The sequence below is a fragment of the Leuciscus leuciscus genome, assembly GCF_965113295.1.
Source record: "Leuciscus leuciscus genome assembly, contig: HAP1_SCAFFOLD_407, whole genome shotgun sequence".
NCBI lineage: Eukaryota > Metazoa > Chordata > Actinopteri > Cypriniformes > Leuciscidae > Leuciscus > Leuciscus leuciscus.
In genome coordinates, this window is record NW_028118332.1 from 26461 (window position 1) to 48578 (window position 22118).

Consider the following 22118-nt stretch of genomic DNA (forward strand, 5'->3'; position numbering starts at 1 on the left):
CTGAATTTATCTCTCAATTCTGACTCTGAATGACAGAAAACAAGTTAACAAAAAGATTGAATCTTATATTTAGTGATAATATAACATGAGAGATTTATGAGCAATTGTAAAGGCAGGTCATTTTTGCCCCGGAACACTAAATAATGTAAAGGAAAGAGAAGTAGACAAACACACATCTGCTATACTGGAATTCAAAAAAGCACCACAACTTTTAATTAGTGTTCAAATTTCCCCCTGTATTAAAGTCACATTTGTACACTCAAGAGTTCACACACAAAATACAGAGGCTTCTGGGAGAGAGAGAACAAGATTTAGAAAAATACAAAACACAAGGAGTAAACGACCTCTAAAAGCACGATACACAGTCATAGGATTCAAACAAACTGAACCCCGAACATCCAGTGTCGATCCGTCGCTTTCACGAGCGTCACGTTCAGGAAACCGAGGAAGATCATCAACTCACACTATTCATGATTCCAGAAAACAAAGGGATCATCCTGAAAAGTGTCCGGCTCAGTGGGAAGGCTGAGTGAAGATCGGAGGCTGGTGTTGTGCGGCTCATCGTGGACCAGAAGCCCGTTCACAATTACTCTGGAGTTTTAATATTGGTTTCTAAATCTAAGAGAATAGCAGAGGAATGATAAAAACATTGACAGCCAATCAGAACCCATCCTATGAAAGCCCATTTCTGCCACATAAAGGGAAAAAATCATGCTTTGGGAAAAAGTTAAAAACTATGAGATGACAAGTCAATTGTGAGACAAAAAGTTGAAATTATAACATGTCAATTATGAGGAAAAAAGTCAAAATTTTTACTTAATTATTGACAAATTCATAATTATGAGACAAAAAGTTGAAATTATGACATAGTAATTGATAATGAGATAAAAGCCGAAACTAATCCATGACAGAATGTCTTCAGTCAATTTCGACTTAGTGTGTCATTATGAGTTTTTAAGTAATTATTTAGACTTTTCATCTTATAATTATGACTTACGAAAGCAAGTTTTTCAAGTGGAGGGAATGAGCTTTCATACCGTCCTGCTTTAAAGAGCTCGAGCATTTCACTATCGTGCATTAATGCACACACTGATATAGTTCTGGTTATAGTGCTGGTTATAGTTCTGGTTATAGTTCTGGTTGAACGGGCAGTTTGAAGAGGAGAACAAACACACAACAACACATGGAGAAATGCACCGCGACCGAGAGTTTACGAGAACACAACACGGATATAAGAGTCGGTACAGGAGCACGTGTGTGTGTGTGACAGACGGAGCAGGAGTGTGTATCGACACAATCACACACACACTAGTGATGCGGATGCAGGATTACACGTTTCCAACTGCTTATTTCTGCTTTAGGGACGCTTATTTCCACCATGGAATAAAAATATAAAAAGCTAATTAAGATTTCTTTATGTTGCAATTCTGAGTTTATATTTCAAAATTCTTTTGAGTTCAAAAATCTTTGCAAGAGTTTAAATCTTGCAATTTAGATTTTTTTTTTCTGGAATTCTAAGTTTAAATCTTGGAATTGTGACTTTCTTTCCGGAATTCTAAGTTTAAATTTTGCAGTTTAGATTTTTTTTTCTGGAATTCTAAGTTTAAATCTTGCAATTGTGACTTTTTTTCCGGAATTCTAAGTTTAAATTTTGCAGTTTAGATTTGTGACTTTCTTTCTTTCTACAAAAAAAAATTCTTTCTGGAATTCTGAGTTTATATCTTACAATTGTGACTTTCTTTCCGGAATTCTGAGTTTAAATCTTGCAATTGTGACTTTCTTTCCGGAATTCTGAGTTTATATTTTGCAATTCTGACTTTTTCCCCCCGGAATTCTGAGTTTAAATCTCGCAATTCTGACTTTCTTTCCAGAATTCTGAGTTTAAATCTTGGAATTCTAACTTTTTTCTGGAATTCTGATTTTATATCTCGCAATTCTGACTTTTTCCGGAATTCTGAATTTAAATCTTGCAATTGTGACTTTTTTTTCTTCTGAATTTCAGTTTAAATCTCACAATTCTGACTTTTTTCCGGAATTCTGAAATTAAATTTCTCAATTCAGATTTTTTTCCCCCCTGGGATTCTGAGTTTTTTCCCAGAATTCTGACTTTACCTCATTCTCAGAAGAAAAGAAATCTGAGAAAAAGTCTGAATTGTGAAAAATAAAATCCTAGAATTCATAGAAAAATGCCAGTACTGCGAGATTAAAAAGTCGCAATTACCTTTTTTCCCATTTTTATCCCATGGCAGAAACAAGCTTCCACACTACAGACTGCCAGCAGAGTCATTAATTCAGTGAGAGAGAGAGAGAGTCCAATAACAGACGAGTAAAACTGCATTTATTTCTGATTGGACTGTAGTCTTAATCATGTGATTGGACATGACTGAGCTTCATCTGATTGGCTGCAGGAAGCTGATAGTGTGTTTGCTGGGCTCACTTCCCTTACTTGATCCAGAAACATGTCTTTATCCACTATTAAAAATATATATATATATATATAAATATATATATTATAGTATGTCAGTTACAGAAATAACAGATCTGAGCCTGATTAAAGCTCATCTGAGTTCATCTGGAGTTCTTCATTGCACCGCGGCCTGAGTGTGTGTTCCAGCGACTGTGTGTGTGTGTGTGTTCCAGCGACTGTGTGTGTGTGTGTGTTCCAGCGACTGTGTGTGTGTGTGTGTTCCAGCGACTGTGTGTGTGTGTGTTCCAGCGACTGTGTGTGTGTGTGTGTTCCAGCGACTGTGTGTGTGTGTGTGTTCCAGCGACTGAAACATCTGAACGGTTACTGTACACTACACGTCTCTGCGCTGGACTCTTCTCTCGCTTCCTCAAGGCTTTTATCCGGAGGGATCTTGTCCTGATCATCCGGAGGGAATAGACTCAGTCTGAGGCCCATCAGCAGATCCAGGCCGTCGCTGGGAGGAAGATTCTCCAGATAGTACTGAGGCGCCAGCTCCACCAACCTACAACACACACAAGTCCAGATTTTATCCATCATAAAAGTGCATCTATGGACTTCAAAACAGAAACAGCCGTTCACTGCCATTATAAAGCTGGGAAGAACCAGGATATTTGTTATAACTCTGATTGTATTCTCCTGATAGAAGACAGTCATATACACCTAGGATGAGTTGAGGGCGAGTAAATCATGGGCTAATTTTCATTTTAAACTGAACTCCTCCTCTAAGGCACTCACAGACAGGCAGGGATTTGATGCGATCACACTCACATTTGAGGGTGAATCTCGGATACGATGCAGATGCAGTTGTCGTGTGAGATGGTGAAGTCGTGGTAAAGCACCCAGCCGGGCGGGTCGGGTCGAGGCCGGCGACAGCGGTACGAGGAGAACGGGTGGAGGTGAGACACGTGCCGGTGTGTGAGCAGCAGATAGTTCCCCGAGCCGTCCACGTCATGAGCAACCTGAAGATCAGACACACCGGGGACTCAAAACTGATCATGTGCAATCAATCTCAGCACAATCAGATTAACCAATCAGAATCAACTAGCCCAGACAGAAACATAGTGTCGGCCCAGATCCGGCCCACATTAACTCCAGTCACACTTGTAATTAAACTCGACAGTGGCTCTCCAGCACTAGGAATGAGGAACGTCTATCAGCCAATCAGAATCCAGCGCTTCAGCTATTCAACCGGCTCAGTATGAGTGCGTGCGTTTACCTTCAGGAAGAATCCCGATATCAGAGCTCTCTTTATATTAGTGCTGTTGTCCTGGCAACCGAAGGCGGGCGGAGAGACGGGCAACTCGATTCGCTGCATCACCTCCAGTAGCTCCGCCCTAATCACCACAGCCAATCGCAACGCAGAGGCGTTCAGGAAGTTCGTCCTGCACCAGACCTCATCTTCATTATCTGAGGAAACAGACACAAGCTCTCGAATTCAGAGAGGATTGTGGGTAAAAGTAGTGAAAGAATGTAGGGAATGATGTCGTTCACTCAGAATTCGGACACCACTACAAAATGGCCGACGCCTGATATAGTGCACTATGTAGTGTATAGTCTATAGTGTATAACTATGAGGATCTAGTGCACTATATAGTGTATAGTCTATGGTGTGTGACTGATGATCTAGTGCACTATATAGTGTATAGTCTATGGTGTGTGACTATGAGGATCTAGTGCACTATATAGTGTATAGTCTATGGTGTAAGACTATGAGGATCTAGTGCACTATATAGTGTATAGTCTATGGTGTATGACTATGAGGATCTAGTGCACTATATAGTGTATAGTCTATGGTGTATGACTATGAGGATCTAGTGCACTATATAGTGTATAGTCTATGGTGTGTGACTATGAGGATCTAGTGCACTATATAGTGTATAGTCTATGGTGTAAGACTATGAGGATCTAGTGCACTATATAGTGTATAGTCTATGGTGTATGACTATGAGGATCTAGTGCACTATGTAGTGTACAGGGAGCGGTTTCAAACACTTCAGTTTCTCGTGATCCGGTGTGATGATGTCACTCACGCTGCAGATATGCGTTGTAGACGTTGATGAGGGTCATGTGATCTCCCTCGGGATGAAGCAAGAGTCGTCTGTGTGTCGAAGCCGCTTCCTCTTTACCAGCCGGAGGCGTTATGAAGCACGGCGGAGCTGGAAGTCATCAAACACACACTAAACACTAGGGTTGGGAATCGAAAATCGAATACTTGAGGTCAGGAATCAGATACTTTTTCGGTTCCTCTTATCGATTCCTTTGTGAGAATTTCAATATGACTTTAAACCGTTCAAGCGCGAGAGACTCTGTTTTCTGTCTTCATGTGTATCAGTATATTGGATCCGTGCAGCTCTTAAAGTGACAGTAGCCTAATATTCGTGCTCTATAATAACACCAGTGTTTCCCCTACCATTATATAAGGGGGGCGCCCCCCCCCTCCCTAATGGCTCGCCCCCCACCCCTGAAGGTCAAGTAAATTTGATTTGATTTTCTTTATAGCGCCAGATTACAATTTGTTATTTTATTAAACAAACTAAATAGTCCTTAAGTAATGTTATTTATCTTATTTCCATGATGGCATGTCTTTTCTGTCTGTGTTTATGTGCATTTACAATTATCCCAATGAGTGCGCACGCAGTCACATGCACATAATTTGCATTTTATTGCATGACATAAGTATTTGATCACCTACCAACCAGTAAGAATTCCGGCTCTCACAGACCTGTTAGTTTTTCTTTAAGAAGCCTTCCTGTTCTCCACTCATTACCTGTATTAACTGCACCTGTTTAAACTCGTTACCTGTATAAAAGACCCCTGTCCACACACTCAATCAAACAGACTCCAACCTCTCCACAATGGCCAAGACCAGAGAGCTGTGTAAGGACATCAGGGATAAAATTGTAGACCTGCACAAGGCTGGGATGGGCTAGAGGACAATGGGCAAGTAGCTTGGAGAGAAGGCAACAACTGTTGGCGCAATTATTAGAAAATGGAAGAAGTTCAAGATGACGGTCAATCTCCCTCGGTCTGGGGCACCATGCAAGATCTCACCCCGTGGGGCATCAATGATCATGAGGAAGGTGAGGGATCAGCCCAGAACTACACGGCAGGACCTGGTCAATGACCTGAAGAGAGCTGGGACCACAGTCTCAAAGAAAACCATTAGTAACACACTACTCCGTCCTGCAGCGCACGCAAGGTCCCCCTGCTCAAGCCAGCGCATGTCCAGGCACGTCCGAAGTGTGCCAATGACCATCTGGATGATCCAGAGGAGGAATGGGAGAAGGTCATGTGGTCTGATGAGCCAGTCTCCAGACCTGAACCCAATAGAAAATCTTTGGAGGAGCTGAAAGTCCGTATTGCCCAGCGACAGCCCTGAAACCTGAAGGATCTGGAGAAGGTCTGTATGGAGGAGTGGGCCAGAAGCCCTGCTGCAGTGTGTGCAAACCTGGTCAAGAACTACAGGAAACGTATGATCTCTGTCATTGCAAACAAAAGGTTTCTGTACCAAATATTAAGTTCTGCTTTTCTGATGTATCAAATACTTATGTCATGCAATAAAATGCAAATTAATAACTTAAAAATCATACAATGTGATTTTCTGAATTTTTGTTTTAGATTCCGTCACTCAGAGTTGAAGAGTACCTATGATAAACATTACAGACTTCTACATGCTTTGTAAGAGGGAAAACCTGCAAAATCGGCAGTGTATCAAATACTTGTTCTCCCCACTGTATATATATAATGTATATTTTATTAATAAAGTGCAGTGTTATTTTACATTTGATTACAGTTTCTGAACCTGAACACCTGAAAATCTTAAAACACTGTTTATTTCAATCGTATCTGTGTTCAGTTGTGTCTATTTGTTGCGATCGCAAATTTTTTATTTGTTCTTTTTTAATCACTGAGTGTTTATTGTCTTTAATGCTTGAAGTGTATATTAGTTCTGCTAGTTGTTCTTCTATGGTGTTTTTAAACCACAGGCAAACGCTCCTTGTGTAAGTGTTCTTCAGCCTGTTGATTTCTGTTCATGATATTCAGCTCCAATTAAATGTTTTGCAATAAGACTAAATGTGAATGATATCCACGCTATTTTTTTTACCTTATTGGAATCGAAATCAGGAACCGATAAGAAGACTTGAAATAGGAATCGGAATCGTTAAAAGTCAAACGATACGCGACCCCACTAGAGACACTAGTGTGTGTGAATCAGTCCTGTAGCGTGAGAGATGTGTACCGGTCAGCATGGCAGCGACGGTCAGGAGCTCGTTCACGCAGTCGAACTCGCAGGACGCGATCAGAGCTTTAGCTAGCGGCGGCTCCAGCGGAAGCTCAGACATGATGATTCCCACCTCCGACAGATTCCCGTCGTCGTCCAGAGCCGCCAGATAATCCAGATCCTCCAGCGCCTGCATCAGCGCCTCAGGAGCTGCACACACACACACACACACACACACAGATCATGTCGGATGCAACAGGAACTTCCAGCTCTAGATGTGCCAGTTAGACAGTGTGAACTGTGGATAATAATAATAATAATAATAATAAGTTTTATTTATATAGCGCCTTTCCAGGGCTCAAGGGCGCTTAAAGGGATAGTTCACCCAAAAATGAAAGTTAACCCATGATTTACTCTCCCTCAACTCATCCTAGGTGTATATGACTTTCTTCTTTCAGACGAACACAATCAGAGTTATATTAAACAATGTCCTGGCTCTTCCAAGCTTTATAATGGCAGAGAATTGCAATCACGTTCGTCGTTATGTCACTGCCATTATAAAGCTTGGAAGAGCCAGGACATTTATTAATATAACTCTGATTGTGTTCGTCTGAAAGAAGAAAGTCATATACACCTAGGATGAGTTGAGGGAGAGTAAATCATGTGTTAACTTTCATTTTTGGGTGAACTATCCCTTAAGGAACCAACCAATAATTACGGCATTATTTTTGTCAACGAAATTTTTTCACAGACGAAGACGAGACGATAACTGGTTTTGAATCACAAAAACTATAACGAAAATCTATTGACATTTTCATCAACGAATAAGAACTAGAAGAAGATGTTAGGTAGGGATGATCTGGGAAGAGAACTGATGTGTGTGTGGTAGATGTGCACATCTGAACTGTCACGTGCTGATCATGACACGGGTTGGCATGTGTTTGATGAATGTCGTTGGCGGGTTGTTTGATGCAAAAAGAGAAAGGCATTCACTGCTCTTTAATAGCTTTCATAAGGATTCATTATATTTAATTTATTCAAATAAATATGTCTGCTTTAAAGAATAAAGAATGATGTGTGCAAGTTGTTATAAAGAATGCATGTATCAATTATTGAAAAGAGTTCAATTTTATTTAATTTTGAGATATTTTTTTTTACATCTGTGTCTGTATTGCATGTTCAAACTATTAAATCAAATTTAACAGGTTAATAGATGTTTTCTCCGGGAGTATATCATGGGTTTGGAAATTTTAGGAAATTCTACAGTAGATTTAGTTGACTAAAATCTTATTGTATTTTGTCGATTAAAACTAGAATAAAACTAAAACAATTCAGATGACTAAAATATGACTAAAACTAAATGTACATTTGCTGTCAGGATGAACACAGGTGTGGATTTCTGATAAACTTGTATATGTGGGTTTTAGACACGACTATAGAACGTGTCGAGTGAGTAAAGCTCAACTCTTTAGCTTGTCCACACACACATTTCATGAAACAATCTGTGCTTTATCGAGGTTCTGTTGCTTGGAATATGGTTCCAATAAACATACAAAAAAGTAAAAGGACATCTGTATATAGAAGACATATATGTAATGTATATGTAAATGTAAGTTGTGTGTGTGATGTTGTGTGTTGTATGTTATCTGTATGTTTTTGTCTTGTATGGCTGTGTGGACCCCAGGAAGATAAGCAAACACTGGGGATCTGAATGAAGAACACAGGATAAAGCTCTCACCCGGCCGGTCCAGGAACTTGCACTGGCCCATGTCTGCGATGTCCAGTCTCTTGAGGAGCAGCACCAGGTGACTGAGGTTCGCTTCGGCCACCGCTGGACACCGAGACGCCGGCATCTCCTCGTACATCAGCTGAGAGTACAGGCGGAAACACACACCTGCGGACACAACACACACGACCGATCAACTCAATCACATGACCGATGAACTCAACTGAACCGAGTCCGTGACGCATCTTTCTCGGCAACACTTGATCCATTAATACTAACACTTTATCTTCTATCCTATATCTATTTATATATACAGTATAAAATAAAATAAAGTACACATACTGCGTTAGATTAAACTGGGAAGGGTCACAGCACTGGCATGTTATTGTCTATTGTTAGTTTCACTGCTTCTATTGTTCTGTAAGTCGCTTCGGATAAAAGCGTCTGCTAAATGAATAAATGTAAACATCAGACTTCCTTTTAATCATATTTTAAATAAATACAATTAGGGTTGGGTATAAAATGCTTATATTGATATTTTCTATACAATGACAGTGAATGGGACTGAACGACTGAGCATCACAGAAGCACATATGGACCATGTTTATGATGCGTTTGTGTCTTTTTTTTTTATTCCAAAGACAAATGCTATTGTTTGTACAGAGTTTGCAGTTTTTACATTTTTAATTCCTCCCCAAACCAACCCAGAACAAACTGCCTTAGATTACGTTAATTAACAGTAATGGTCTTTTGCGTCCTTTTAAAGCTTCAGTTTCACTCATTGTTAAATTTCAGCAAAAGGAAGTCACATGGGTCCAAAACAAGGTTCTCTTTTTTGCCCTATTATGCCATTTTATAGGTTCCTAATTTTGTTTTAATTTCTCCTACAACAGGTTTACATGCATCAAACACACTTTAATTTCTCCACTGCAGCGTCAGCTCTTTTCTCTCAGTGTCTGAAACGCTTCCATCGAAGATTCAGTCTCTCTAAGCCCCGCCTATCTGAGAGCTGCTCTGCTGTGATTGGTCAGAAAGCAAACACTCATTATCATATCTGAATCTCAGCTCTTGATCTCAGTGATACGAACAGTAACGATGGCGTGGGTTTAACCGTATCAATCTCACCAAAACAGCGTCTTCTCCACATGAACAACACGAACCAAACTCTTCCAGTCTCAGATACACTACAGTGTTTGAGGGCGGGGCTAAGAGACGCTGTTCAGCCAATCAAGACCAGAGGTGGGCATTATGCTAATTACTTACAACCCTACGCAGGTTCAACAGGAAGTGAGACTCGTTTCAGTTCCGAATCAATGACCGAAAGATAATACTAACAGGGGCACTTTAATAAGGTGTGTGTATTTACCCACCGGGCAGTTTGCTGTTGACCCTGCGGGCTCGAGCGTCGGCCTGCTGTCTGCTGATTGGCTGCTGAAGCTGTGAATCCGCTCGGATCTGAGGGTTGTAGATCTGTGCAGGAACAGCAGGGTGAACAACACTGAACGCCACAGCCACGTGAACTCTGACCTCCACTAGGGCTGGCAAATACGACTTCGAATTTCGAATATTCGTCGAATAAAAAATAAAAAAGCTGCACATTCGAATGTAAAATCCGTGCATTTGAATGTTTGGTGTGTCGAGAGGCGTGCGAGACATGAGGATGACGTCACTGACACGTTGTGTTTGTGTTAGCTAACCCAGTATAACTAATTTGAAGTGGTTCATTTGAACAATGGCGAGAATTTTGCTGATATTTAAGAAAGAAATTCGAACTGAGCTTTTCAGCCACTTTGCCAGCCCTGATCTCCACACACTCACGGTCTTCAGCTGGACGCCGGTGTCGATGACGTATCGGACGTTACGGAGGGAGAACGAAGCCTCTGCTAAGACGTCGGTGAGAACGACCCTGCGTCTGTGAGCCGGATCCTCCTGCTCGTCCTCCTGCTCGTCATCCACGCTCTCGGGGTCGTAGAGCTCCTGCGACGAGCCTCCTCCGCCAGCGTGAAGCTCGATCACACGCAGAGACGACAGGTGAGAGCTCAGAGACACACACTCCTTCTCCAGCGCCGCTCGACACTCCTGGATCTCCTGACAACCACAACAACAGCCTGATCAAATACACATCTCTGTCTCATTGTATCCCTTAAAACTCATCTTTGATCACCAAAATGACATATTTAAATGTTTTTTCCTTGAAAAATAATGTCTTTGTGCCTTAAAATATCTTGACTGTAACTCGACACCCTCGCCTCATTTAGTATGCGCGGCTCTATGAATATGCAAATGAGCCCCGCCTCCACTCACTCACTCAGCTCAGAGATCCACTGGTTGACGATCACACGTTGATCTGATTGGTTACAAGGTAGTTTGTGACGTCAGAAACACCAGCGATTTCGAAGCGTGTTTTTGAGACTGTCTGGTTTTGATAGCAAACATCTAGTCCTCTGTAATGGTTTGAGTAGTATAGATTAGTTTGCTCAGCTGACTCTGTGATTAACGCATGCAAAAGTATATTTAGCTTTAGGACGTAAACTTTTCAACAGCAAATCTATATTCAATGCAAATGCATCTTTCCATCAGCTCAGTGAAATCAGAAGCGTTTGAAACTTCAGCGAGTGTCTCCGCAGAACGAGCTCTGTTTGCTCAGGCGTGACACTGTTGACAAAAGGAGTCCATGTTTGTGTGTGATCTACATAAGGAGATCAGGGGAGCACTGCAAACATGCTTTTGTCTGGTTTCCAGTCCAAATATCTACAAATTCTTAAATCAAGATGCATTTACTAGATGAGTAAAATTCCATATGATATTATGTCTTGTTTTCTACTACTTTAGTAAATGCATCTTGATTTAAGAATTTGTAGATATTTGGACTGGAAACCAGACAAAAAATACTGAGTAAGAAAAGCATTTTTTGCAGTAAGGGAAACAACACACACACGTCCGCTGTTTTACAGAAATTAGGAGTTGATGTTGGTTTGATGTGACTATGTTAGATCACTATATGTTCTCATTGTTGCTGTTTGAGCATGAAAAAGCTCTGCAAAGTCACAATATTCCTCATTTAAATAATTAATGCGCAGAATAAAGGGGCGGGGCCTGGTTGAGTTAGTTAGTAGTGTATTAAACTGGCGGTTATGGTAATTAGGGGCGGGACATTTCCCAAACACACTTAAAGCACTCGACCAATCACAACACACCGCTCCAGCTGACAAATCAGAGCACAGTGTGCTTTTCAGGAGGAGGGGCTTCATAGAGACAGGAAGTAAACAGAGCGTTACTGACAGACTGGGAAGAGAGGAGCCGCAACAATGGAGAATATGAGGAGAATAATCAACATTCACGCAGGAAAACCTGCTCAAGACATTGTAAAAGGGTTTAATATGGCCTTTTTAAAATACAGGTTATTGGTTTGAACCATAGACTGTAAAAAAATATGGGCGTAGTGTGCGAGATGTCCCCTCTTGATGATAGGACCCTCTTGAAAATGAGATGTTGCATCTCAAGAGGCTATCCTTCAATAAATAAATTCAAATTCAAATGTCACCCGTAGTATTTCTGAAAAACATTTTTGAAGCCCAAAGTGGGCGGAGCCGGCCATCGCCATCTTGTCACGCGAACAGACAGCAGACAAACGGCTAGTAGTGACATCAGCGGCAATCCACCTGTCACTCAAGTGGCCACACCCTTAATTATGCAGAACTTTAAGGCTTAATATAATTTAAACGGATGAGTTATAAAAATATTCACCCCCTCACAGTCGTCATGAAGGGCAACATTAGCGATATAGACCAAAAGCTCTTTCTGCTCCAGACTGTAAACATGTTTATTTCTGCTGTAAAGTTGGGCATTTTAACATGAGGGATTATGGGATTGAGTCTCTCCTGCAGCCGGCCTCTAGTGGCCAGTGGAGGAACTGCAGTTATGTCCGTGTTGGATTCAAGAGAGAGAGAGACAGGCTTGGATTAAACCTAGAAAATTTTGAGAGTCCTTTTAGCCGCTAGACATTATAGATCTACATCATCTTTCCTGGTATTCTGCTCAACATCTTCTTTTGTGTTCCAAGCAAAAACCCATATTATTATCAGGACATAATAAGAAGCAGGACCCTCAGCAGATCCTCTTACTGAGTAAATGTGCCTTTGAATACTTGGATGTTGTTCATCACGCTGTTCAAGTGTCATACATGTTCATACATTATCCCTTAATTGACGGGACCTTCCTGGTTAAAAAAAAAAAAAATTATTTAAAACACACACACCTGAACACTAGGGAGGAACACTAGAACGTCTCCTTGCTCCCCCCTGCGGTGCAGATCCAGGATCATGTGACAGGAAGCGGTTGCTAGGTCACGTCCTGTGGGCGGGTCCCGGTACAGGATCTCTGCGCTGGAGGCTAGCGCGGGAACGCTGAGGTGAGGCACGCTCTCTCCCAGGAAGCTAGCGAAGGTGTGCGTGCTGGCGGGATCGGTTAGCACTAGCACCCGTAGCTCGCGGCGCTGCTGGCACACGTCACGCAGGAGCCCTAGCAAAACATCTGTGGAAACCGTGCGCTCCTGAGCCTCGTCGATCACCAGCACCCCGTACTGACGCAGGAGAGGGTCTGACATCATTTCCTCCAGCAAGAGCGAGTCCGTCACGAACCTGCAGGTTTACAGCACAAGCATCACTACTGGTGCTCTCACGCCATGCTGGACTTCATCAGAATGGAACGAAACTCGGTACACACACAAAACATGGACATGATTCCAACAGGTTAAATTATTAAATATAATTCAGTACCATAAAATCCCCTAAAAATACTAAATATTAAATAAAAAACACACAACTAAAATATAGTACATTCATTTCATTGAAATTATTATTATTTTTTATTTCTGTCATTTTTGAATTTTTGACCTTTGTACTGCAGGATGGTGTCCGGTGTGTGTGTGTGTGTGTGTGTGTGTGTGTACCTCATTATAGTGTCCGGGGTGTGTGTGTGTGTGTGTGTGTGTGTGTGTTTGTGTGTACCTCATTATAGTGTCCGGGGTGTGTGTGTGTGTGTGTGTGTGTGTGTGTGTGTGTACCTCAGGATAGTGTCGGGGTGTGTGTGTGTGTGTGTGTGTGTGTTTGTGTGTACCTCATTATAGTGTCCGGGGTGTGTGTGTGTGTGTTTGTGTGTACCTCATTACAGTGTCCGGGGTGTGTGTGTGTGTGTGTACCTCAGGATAGTGTCGGGGGTGCACCCGTCCTCGTGTGGGACCCTGTATCCGACCTCTAACCCCAGACTCAGGTCCATCTCATCCGCCACTCTGAGCGCTAGACTGGAAGCGGCCGCCGCGTACGGCTGAGAACAACACACCAGACCCTGAGAGAACTCGTGCGACAGAGCGTACTCCACACACCACTGAGGAACCTGCACACACACACACACACACACACACACACACACACACACACACGACACAAAGAGCCACGTCAGAGAACAGAAATAGAACACAACAGTAGAACACAATACAACAGAATCAAACAAAACTAGGCTAGAATAGAATAGAATAGAATAGAATGGAACTGAATAAAACAATAGAATAGAATAGAATAGAATAGAATAGAATAGAATAGAATAGAATAGAATAGAATAGAATAGAATAGATTGGGATGGAACAGAACAGATAGGTGGATAGATGTTGGAAAATAACAATGTCTTCTCTGTTCACCAAATGCTTTTTAATCTTCGCTGTTGCTTCAATGCAAATGAACAAGCGTGCCGTTATGTGTTGTGTAGTGACGTGTGTGTTCAAGTAAGCCAGATATGAGCAAATTCTGTGCAATACACTGTATTTAATATATCATGATGACTCACGAGTATTTGCGCTAAATCTGCGCAGATTTGACTTCCCCAGCAAAGTGAGTAAACATTATAACATCTGGCGGGTGTTCATTTCAAACCCTGATGGGGAATCAGCGTGTGTGTGATGTGGATGAGCTGTGCTCCACCTGTGTGCTCTTCCCCGAGCCTCCATCCGCGCTCAGCACGATCATACTGTGGTCCTCCATGTGCTCCAGCAAACTGTACTTCAGGCTCCACACGGGCAGTGTCTTCCTCTCCTCCAGAAGACTGTAGTATCGGGAGGAGAACGGCAGCCCGTCGTACGGGTTCACCTCCAGATCGGCCAGGTCCTCATCCGCTCTCTCGCCCTCCTCCTCCTCCAGGTCTCCGGACAGCAGAGACGAGATGGAGAGATCGTCCCCGCCCGAGAGAACAGGAGCTTTCGGGGCCGAAGACATGATGAACGTGAACGGGCCGCTGACGGAGCCCTGAGGTACGCCGCTAATCTGAATCACCTACACAGAAGAAATCCACAAGAGCTTTATTTGATATCATGCATGTAAGCATACATCAGCATGTAACGCATCTTTCCCTCACGGGTCAAAATGACCCGAAGCCCTAAAACTTTTACTTTTTTTTACATTTGTCAAGAAAGCTAATTTTATTTCATTTTGATAATATTCTTTCTATTTTTTTATGTAATTTTTTTGGCGATTTTTTAAAAACTTTATTTACCTTTAAATTACTAGATTTGATCAATAAATAATATGCATGCAAGCAAACATCTGTAAGTATTAACCCTCAAATGTAACACATCTTTCCCTTGCGGGTCAAAATGAACTGAAGCCCTAAATGTATACTTAATTATTTATTTATTTATTTTTCAGAAAGCTTATTTGATTACATTTTAATAATATTTTTTCTATTTTTTTAATACAAATGTTTGGGAAATTTTTTGTTGTTGCTTTATTTACCTTTAAATGACTAGATTTGATCAATAAATAATATGCATACAAGCAAACATCAGTAAGTATTAACCCTCAAATGTAACACATCTTTCCCTCGCAGGTCAAAATGACCCGAAGCCCAAAAATTATACTTACATTTTTTTTTTTTTTTTTAAAGTTTATTTTATTTCATTTTGATAATCATTTTGTAATTTTTTTATACTTTATTTACCTTTAAATTACTAGATTTGATCAATAAATAATTTGCATGCATGCAAACATCAGTAAGTATTAACAAACATGTGTGCCACTACTAGGTTTCCAGAAGCTGTTCCCCTGCGTAGCTTGAAAAGTCTTTAACTAGCTTTAGGATACCGCGTTTAAAACATCAGACTTCCAGTGCGTATCACATAGAATCACAGGTTTGCCTTGAAAGATTCCATCAGACTTTGAAGTTCATGATTACGACCTATTGTGTACAAACAGGAAATAGTTTTTTTTTCTTTTTCTATTGTAATATTTCATTGTAAAATTTAAAAGAGTATTTAAGAAAAATAAAACATTAGCTTAAAGCGACTCAAACTCAAAGCAGAGGGAGAGATCATGAGCTGCTCGTGTGTAAATGAACACAGTGCCGCGCTTCACCCTGAAATACGTGCATATATTTATTTTATTACATCACAGCCTTTGCCATTTTATAATCGCACTAAGTGATAATCACAATCTCAGTTTTATTTTTGCTTAATCGTGCAGCTGTAATACTTTATTGCCGGATAATGCACAATTTCTTTCAGACTAGGAACAGCTGAACGACTCTTTCTCGCAACATCGAGTGTGAATGAAGTCAGGAACAGCCGCTGGAGCTCAAAGTAACTCTACACACGTCAGGAATCCAGCACATGTCCTCCATGCAAAACACAGGCTTCACTGCACTGAGGAAAGAAGGACACACACACACTATCCTGTTTCCCTCACTGTATCACACGCTATCAGAACTGCTCCTCACACAGTATGAGAGCTGTCTCGGGTTAGTAAGACAGTATCTCATTTAGACATGCAGTAGAATTATAATATAGATCAATTATGCCACAGTAGTACAACACGAGATACGTGACGTGATGTTTGAACAAGGCACTGATGCATTTGCTTAACTAGCACGTGTGTTTGGCAGGAACTAACCACGTGACACGCCACTAATGCAACGGAGTAAAAAAATAAAAGGTTATTGAGGCTGGGTTAGGCTATATTATCATCATCTCACAATTCTGACTTCTTTCTCCCAATTGCGAGTTTATATCTCACAACTTCCTCAAAATTGCGCAATATAAACTGGCAATTGCGAGAGAAAAAAGTGAGAGAAAAAGTTGCAATTGCCTTTTTTTATCTTTTATTCCGTATCAGAAACAAGCTTCCATAGGTTTATTCTGTGTGTTAATATGAGTGATGTGTTTTTCAGTGATATTGAGGTCAGATTAAAGCGCATCATCATCATCATCATCATCATCATCAACAACAAAAGAACACAATCAACAGGGAAAACATACAAAATAATCACTGAACCTAAACATATCTGTGCTTTACATTATTTACAGAGATCACACGTGAACATGATATTATTTGTACTTATTGAAAATAAAATAATGACTGACTTCATTTGTTTTTTGATTCGAAAACAACCATGATAAACACTGTGATGCAGCATTAGGATTAAATCAAAATTGGTATAACAGTGTAATTATTTTAAATGTAATGTTTTGCATGATATGATGAATAAATTCAGACGCGTTTGCTTTAAATCTGCATAATGACCGTGTATCAGCTGACTGTCAGAGATCAGACGACGACAACACAGGTGAAAAGGACAAAAACAAAGCAGAACGAGAGGAAAACACATTTACCTGAAGCACATTTCCCCCTCAGATCCGTCAGACTAACCCGATGAGGAATAAAACGTCATTAATGAGAGAAAGTACCGCGTTAATGTACGTTACGTTACAACCATCGACTCGCGATGACACGAAATATCATATAATGTCCTTCAGGGGATATTGAAAATGTAAAACGAAATGATTGGAAGTCGATCTGAGGCTGTTTTAATGCGATATTACGATATCATTCGTGACTGTTGATGGTATTTCATCGCCAGAGAGCGAAACTCCGCCGCCATGTTGAATCTCTCACTCTCACCTCACGGGGCCGCGTCTCAAACCCCGCTCGGCCGCTGCCTAGGCAACACGGGCCTGCGTCACGTGCCTATGACACGCGCCACTGAGGCTGCGCACTGGGTAGGGCACTCGAGAGGGGTTGAGACGCAGCCTCGCGCTCACCGGGCAGGTGGAGCTGAAACCTGAAGCAGATCATAGAGATATAAGAGAAGGGTGGAGACCGACACACTACTAATACATGAATGAATGAATGTGCTATAAAGAAAACAACTAACCAAAGTAAATAGGTCAATGTATGATTGTGAATTATGAGTTAAGAAACAAATAAACTGACGTTCAATACGTCCCAAAATAAACAGAGAATCAAAGCCCTAAACTCACGCTGTAACTGGTTGTGTCAGAAGCTGATATGATGGACCCTAAAGGTCAGACTGTGACTAGTTATAAGCAATGTATGGTTGTGAATTATGAGTTAAGAAACATAAAATAAATTGACGTTCAATATGTGATTACTAGGAGTGTCACAATATATCGCAATACAAAAAAAGTATTGTGTAGTTCACCCAAAATAACATAACTGTGAGAAAGAGTTTCAGAGTTTTAGTGTCAGAACTACATTAAACTACTGTACTATATAATGTTGAATATAATTTATAATAATGCAATGGGGGGATGTTTATGGCTCCTAATAAAGCCAAATGTCTTATTAAAAAGTGTCCTACATTATTTTAAATATATCTAGTCAGTGAAAGAGTGCAAGCATATTCGTCTAAAATAATTCTGTATTTTCAGCTTCAGAATCATGAATATTGTTATAATAGAGTATTATATACTATTGTCCTGTGCTTTGGGTTTCCAGCACTAAGTCAAACGCCTATTCATTTACACACACAAAGTAACACCAAATTTAGCATTTAATTTTTTGTTAACCTTTTACCATATGTCTCGCAATAATATCGTATCGTGAGTTCAGTGTCGTGATGTGTATCGAATCGTGACATGAGGGTATCGTTACACCCCTATTGATTACTAGTGTCCCACAAATACAAATAGTCCCAAAGCCCCAAACTCACACTACTGGTTGTGTCAGAAGCTGATATGATGGACCCTAGACTGGGACTAGCCCCATTAGCCCCTGCTGGTAGAGACTGTAATTACACCATGTGTCTAATCAGTGTTGACATGATGTCATTTTCCTGCAGGTCCAGAGTGATCAGTCACATGACATTTATCGCCACATAAAAATCACTGATGTGTTTGTGTAGAAACAGAAGCTTGTTACTTGTTACTCTGTTCACGTGAAACACATTAAAACAAAATAGCATTAGCAAAAAGTGTCTGGTGTATTAAAGTCCCCGCAAAGTCAATAATTGTATCCCTTAAAACTCACCTTTGATCACCAAAATGACATTTTTCCTTAAAAAAAAAAATGCCTTCAAATATCTTGAATGTAACTCGACACCCTTGCCTCATTTAGTATGCGCGGCTCTATGAATATGCAAATGAGCCCCGCCTCCACTCACTCACTCAGCTCAGAGATCCACTGGTTGACGATCACACGTTGATCTGATTGGTTACAAGGTAGTTTGTGACGTCAGAAACACCAGCGATTTCAAAGCGTGTGTTTGAGACTGTCTTTGGTTCACTGCAGTTTTAAGGAGGAAATACTCAGCAATGGTGTCGACTTATGAACTTACACATGCTTTGTCTTAAAGCATATTAAAAACACCACATAGACACATAAACTACATTAAAAGCTGGATTGTGAAGCTTGACCACAGGGGGGCTTTAATATAAAGACACACCAGTAAGTTCCCATTGACTCACTGACGATATCACAGTATCGCTGCTCAAATGAACTAAACAACTATCTAACTGTTCAACTGATTTACTTTGGTAAAAGCAGCATGTGACTTTCCATCAACGGCCGCCTATGTTGACCCGAGGTAATAATTCTATAATTTGATTAAATCCATGGGATATGTGACCTATTAAAGGCTAATCAGAGATAAATGATTGAAAAGCAGAGAGGACGTGTTAAATGTGACAATTGTGTCATTACTCTGTGACTCTGCGGATTAATCACTTCAGAACTCATTATTCCCCTGATTCAAGCTCCCGCAAGTTACATATGAACTCTGCAGAACATGTCATGTCTTCAAGAACATTCTCTCATCATTTCCTATTTATTGTCACTTGCAGAACTTAAAGCGGTGATATAATGCACTTTTCACAAGATGTACAATAAGTCTCTGATGTCCCCAGAGTGTGTGTGTGAAGTTTTAGCTCAAAATACCCCACAGACAATTATTTATAGCATGTTAAAATTGTCACTTTTTGAGGCTGAGCCTTTAAATGTCCCTTTAAATGCAAATGAGCTGCTGCTCCCGGCACAGAGGGCGGAGCTTCAAGAGCTTGTATGTGTGTGTGTGTGTGTGTGTGTGTGTGTGTGTGTGTGTGTGTTAGCAGCTCCGATTACCTCACACAGACACACACTGAACATTTCAAAAACTTTTAGCCTTTTATGTTCAAACCGGAGTCAGACAATGATGGAGAGACTCTAGAAGAAGTGACAACATGTAGAAGCAACAGGACATTTCTGAATGGTTAGTTATGGATTGATGTAGCTTATGCGTAGTTATCTTCTAATCACTGATTAGCTTATTCTGTCATGATAATCTATAAATCGTGTCCCGGGGGCGGGGTTTATGTAAATTTTAGGGTTTGTGATGTCACTAACCCTGGAGGAATGTGGTGTAGTCTCTACCAGCCGTTTGTTGTAGTTCTTAAAAAGCGATTTCTGTAAAAGAAAATATCTCCCTTTGCTTTGAACTTTGGGCGTCGTAACTTTGCAGATGTTGTTTATGCTCAAACAGCAACATTACACACTAACTAAAGTTAGAGAAGTGAAATCATAATCAACCACCCCTTTAAAACAAAATATGCTTGTCACATGCTTCTGTGCCACAAAAGTCTTTTTGTCCTCCACAATCATCAGCCACTTTGATGTCATGGTTGTTCAGATCCCTGGAGACACACTGGGAGTGTTTGGCATGAACAGCAGAGGGCCGAGGACCGAGCCCTGGGGGACGCCAGTGTCCGATCGGAGAGAGCAGGAGCTTTGAACATGGATCCTAAAACACTGTTGTTGTTTGGCTGGTATATTAACGACATGCCAGAGCCTCCTTTGCTGTTTTCATGGTCAGTACAAGATAAAGAGTAAAAGTAAAAAACTATAAAAGAGCAATTTAAAATCCTATGTGGTTCTAGTGCGTCCCAGCGATTGTTGAAATTAAAGATGCCTAACAACTGTTGACCGGTTGTATGTCTTGAAAACACAGCAAGACTAGTTTTGGGGGTTAATCTTATCTAAAGATATTACATTACGCTCATGTTGCAATATTTTGCATTGACTCTGCTATTAATGGAACTTAGCAATGACCAAAATTGAGAAATGTTTATAGGGTCATTCGTGTCATCTCAGCCAGAGGCCCCCGGCTACAAGTGTTGATTTTGATTATTTTTTATCTAGTGAAAGAAATACATAAATGAAGAAGAAAGGCAAAATATTAAATGTCATGGATGTATATTTACTGAGTAATCCACTATTTTGTAGAGGGGGGTCAAAAATAAAATTTTACCTGAGATTTGGAGCCAATTTACAGCGGGGTAAAAATTCATTTAGAAAGATGGCAGCATCATTATTTTATTTTTACACAAAGATTGGTAGATCTATTAGTGAAATCTGTTTACTTCAGAAATATTTGTATCATTATATGCACTTCTTGTTTTTGCTTTTTTTGCCTCATGTTTGCATGCCTAACTCAGGTAGTTTAAGTAATATCTTAAATATATCTTAATATCACTTTAGATTAACATTTCTTTTGCTTTCTTCATTTTAAAGGCCCTCGATGGTTTAATCCCAGAGATATGGAGATCTTAATGCGGCTCCATGTGTTAACTGGTCAATTGTACACATTTTCAGTTGTCAAAAACCAAATGTGGGTCAGTTTGCACACAGCCGAGAGTTTCTTTCTTTTAAGAGGAATATCTAAAGAACAAATAATGTTGAAACTAGAAATGTATCTCACGTCTCACTATCAACAAAATTGCATAGAATACACCAGTCTGAGGCCATATTCTTTTTCCAAAGTTTGCATGCCTATCTCTCAAAAAGTATTAAAGATATCTTAATATGATTTTAGATTCTCATTCTTAATAAACTTTTCTTTTGATATCTTCATTTTAAAGGCCCTATATGGTTCAATCACATAGATATTGGGGTCCCAATGCGACTTTATTTTCAAATAGTTTCATTTGACCCATTTTCAATGATCAAAAACCAAATGTAGTTCACTTTTCAAATAGCGGATACTTATTGTGTTTAAAGAGGAATGTCTGAAGAACGAATAATACTGAAACTAGAGATGTATCTGAGTGCCAGCGAAACAACAACTTTGCATCGTTGTGAAAGCCTCCTTTTGGAAACTTATTTTTAATTTTTTAAGAGTGACGTTTCAGAAAGTTTTAAAACTAATGTTCTTGTTTTAATCCACATCTGCCGTTCACCTGTGTCACACCGTATGCCTGATCACGGGCACTAATGATGCACATCCCTGCGACTGGACAGCGTAGTGACCGGTCCTCTGACCTAATCAGGCCACATCATTAACATTTAGATAGTTACGGCTCCTTGATTGTAGCTAACAGGTAATAATGTGATAATATCACGCAGCAAAGAGAGCAAAGGGGTATAAAAAGAGTCTCCTCACACCGTACACAT

General features: G+C 40.4%; 1 protein-coding gene across 4 annotated transcripts; it reads right to left on the bottom strand.

Annotated features, from left to right (window-relative positions):
• Window positions 1-190: 190 nt before the first annotated feature.
• LOC309491657 (ATP-dependent RNA helicase DQX1-like) lies at window positions 191-17375 on the bottom strand. Of its 4 annotated transcripts, none has more exons than XR_014203240.1 (13): window positions 17069-17375; window positions 14391-14738; window positions 13616-13809; window positions 12674-13055; window positions 10234-10503; window positions 9786-9885; window positions 8428-8583; window positions 6708-6899; window positions 4498-4623; window positions 3684-3874; window positions 3236-3426; window positions 1861-2969; window positions 191-1412 (listed from the first exon to the last, which is right to left on the bottom strand). XR_014203240.1 is itself a non-coding variant. In XM_082190707.1 (12 exons), the coding sequence occupies exons 2-12, from the start codon at window positions 14679-14681 to the stop codon at window positions 2789-2791; spliced, it is 2274 nt and encodes a 757-aa protein (XP_082046833.1). In that variant the 5' UTR covers window positions 14682-14738; window positions 17069-17375; the 3' UTR covers window positions 191-2788. The 4 variants fall into 4 exon arrangements, 1 of the variants encoding a protein (XP_082046833.1); XR_014203241.1 differs by having other exon boundaries at window positions 191-1816; XR_014203242.1 differs by having other exon boundaries at window positions 191-1622; window positions 1736-2969.
• Window positions 17376-22118: the final 4743 nt, after the last annotated feature.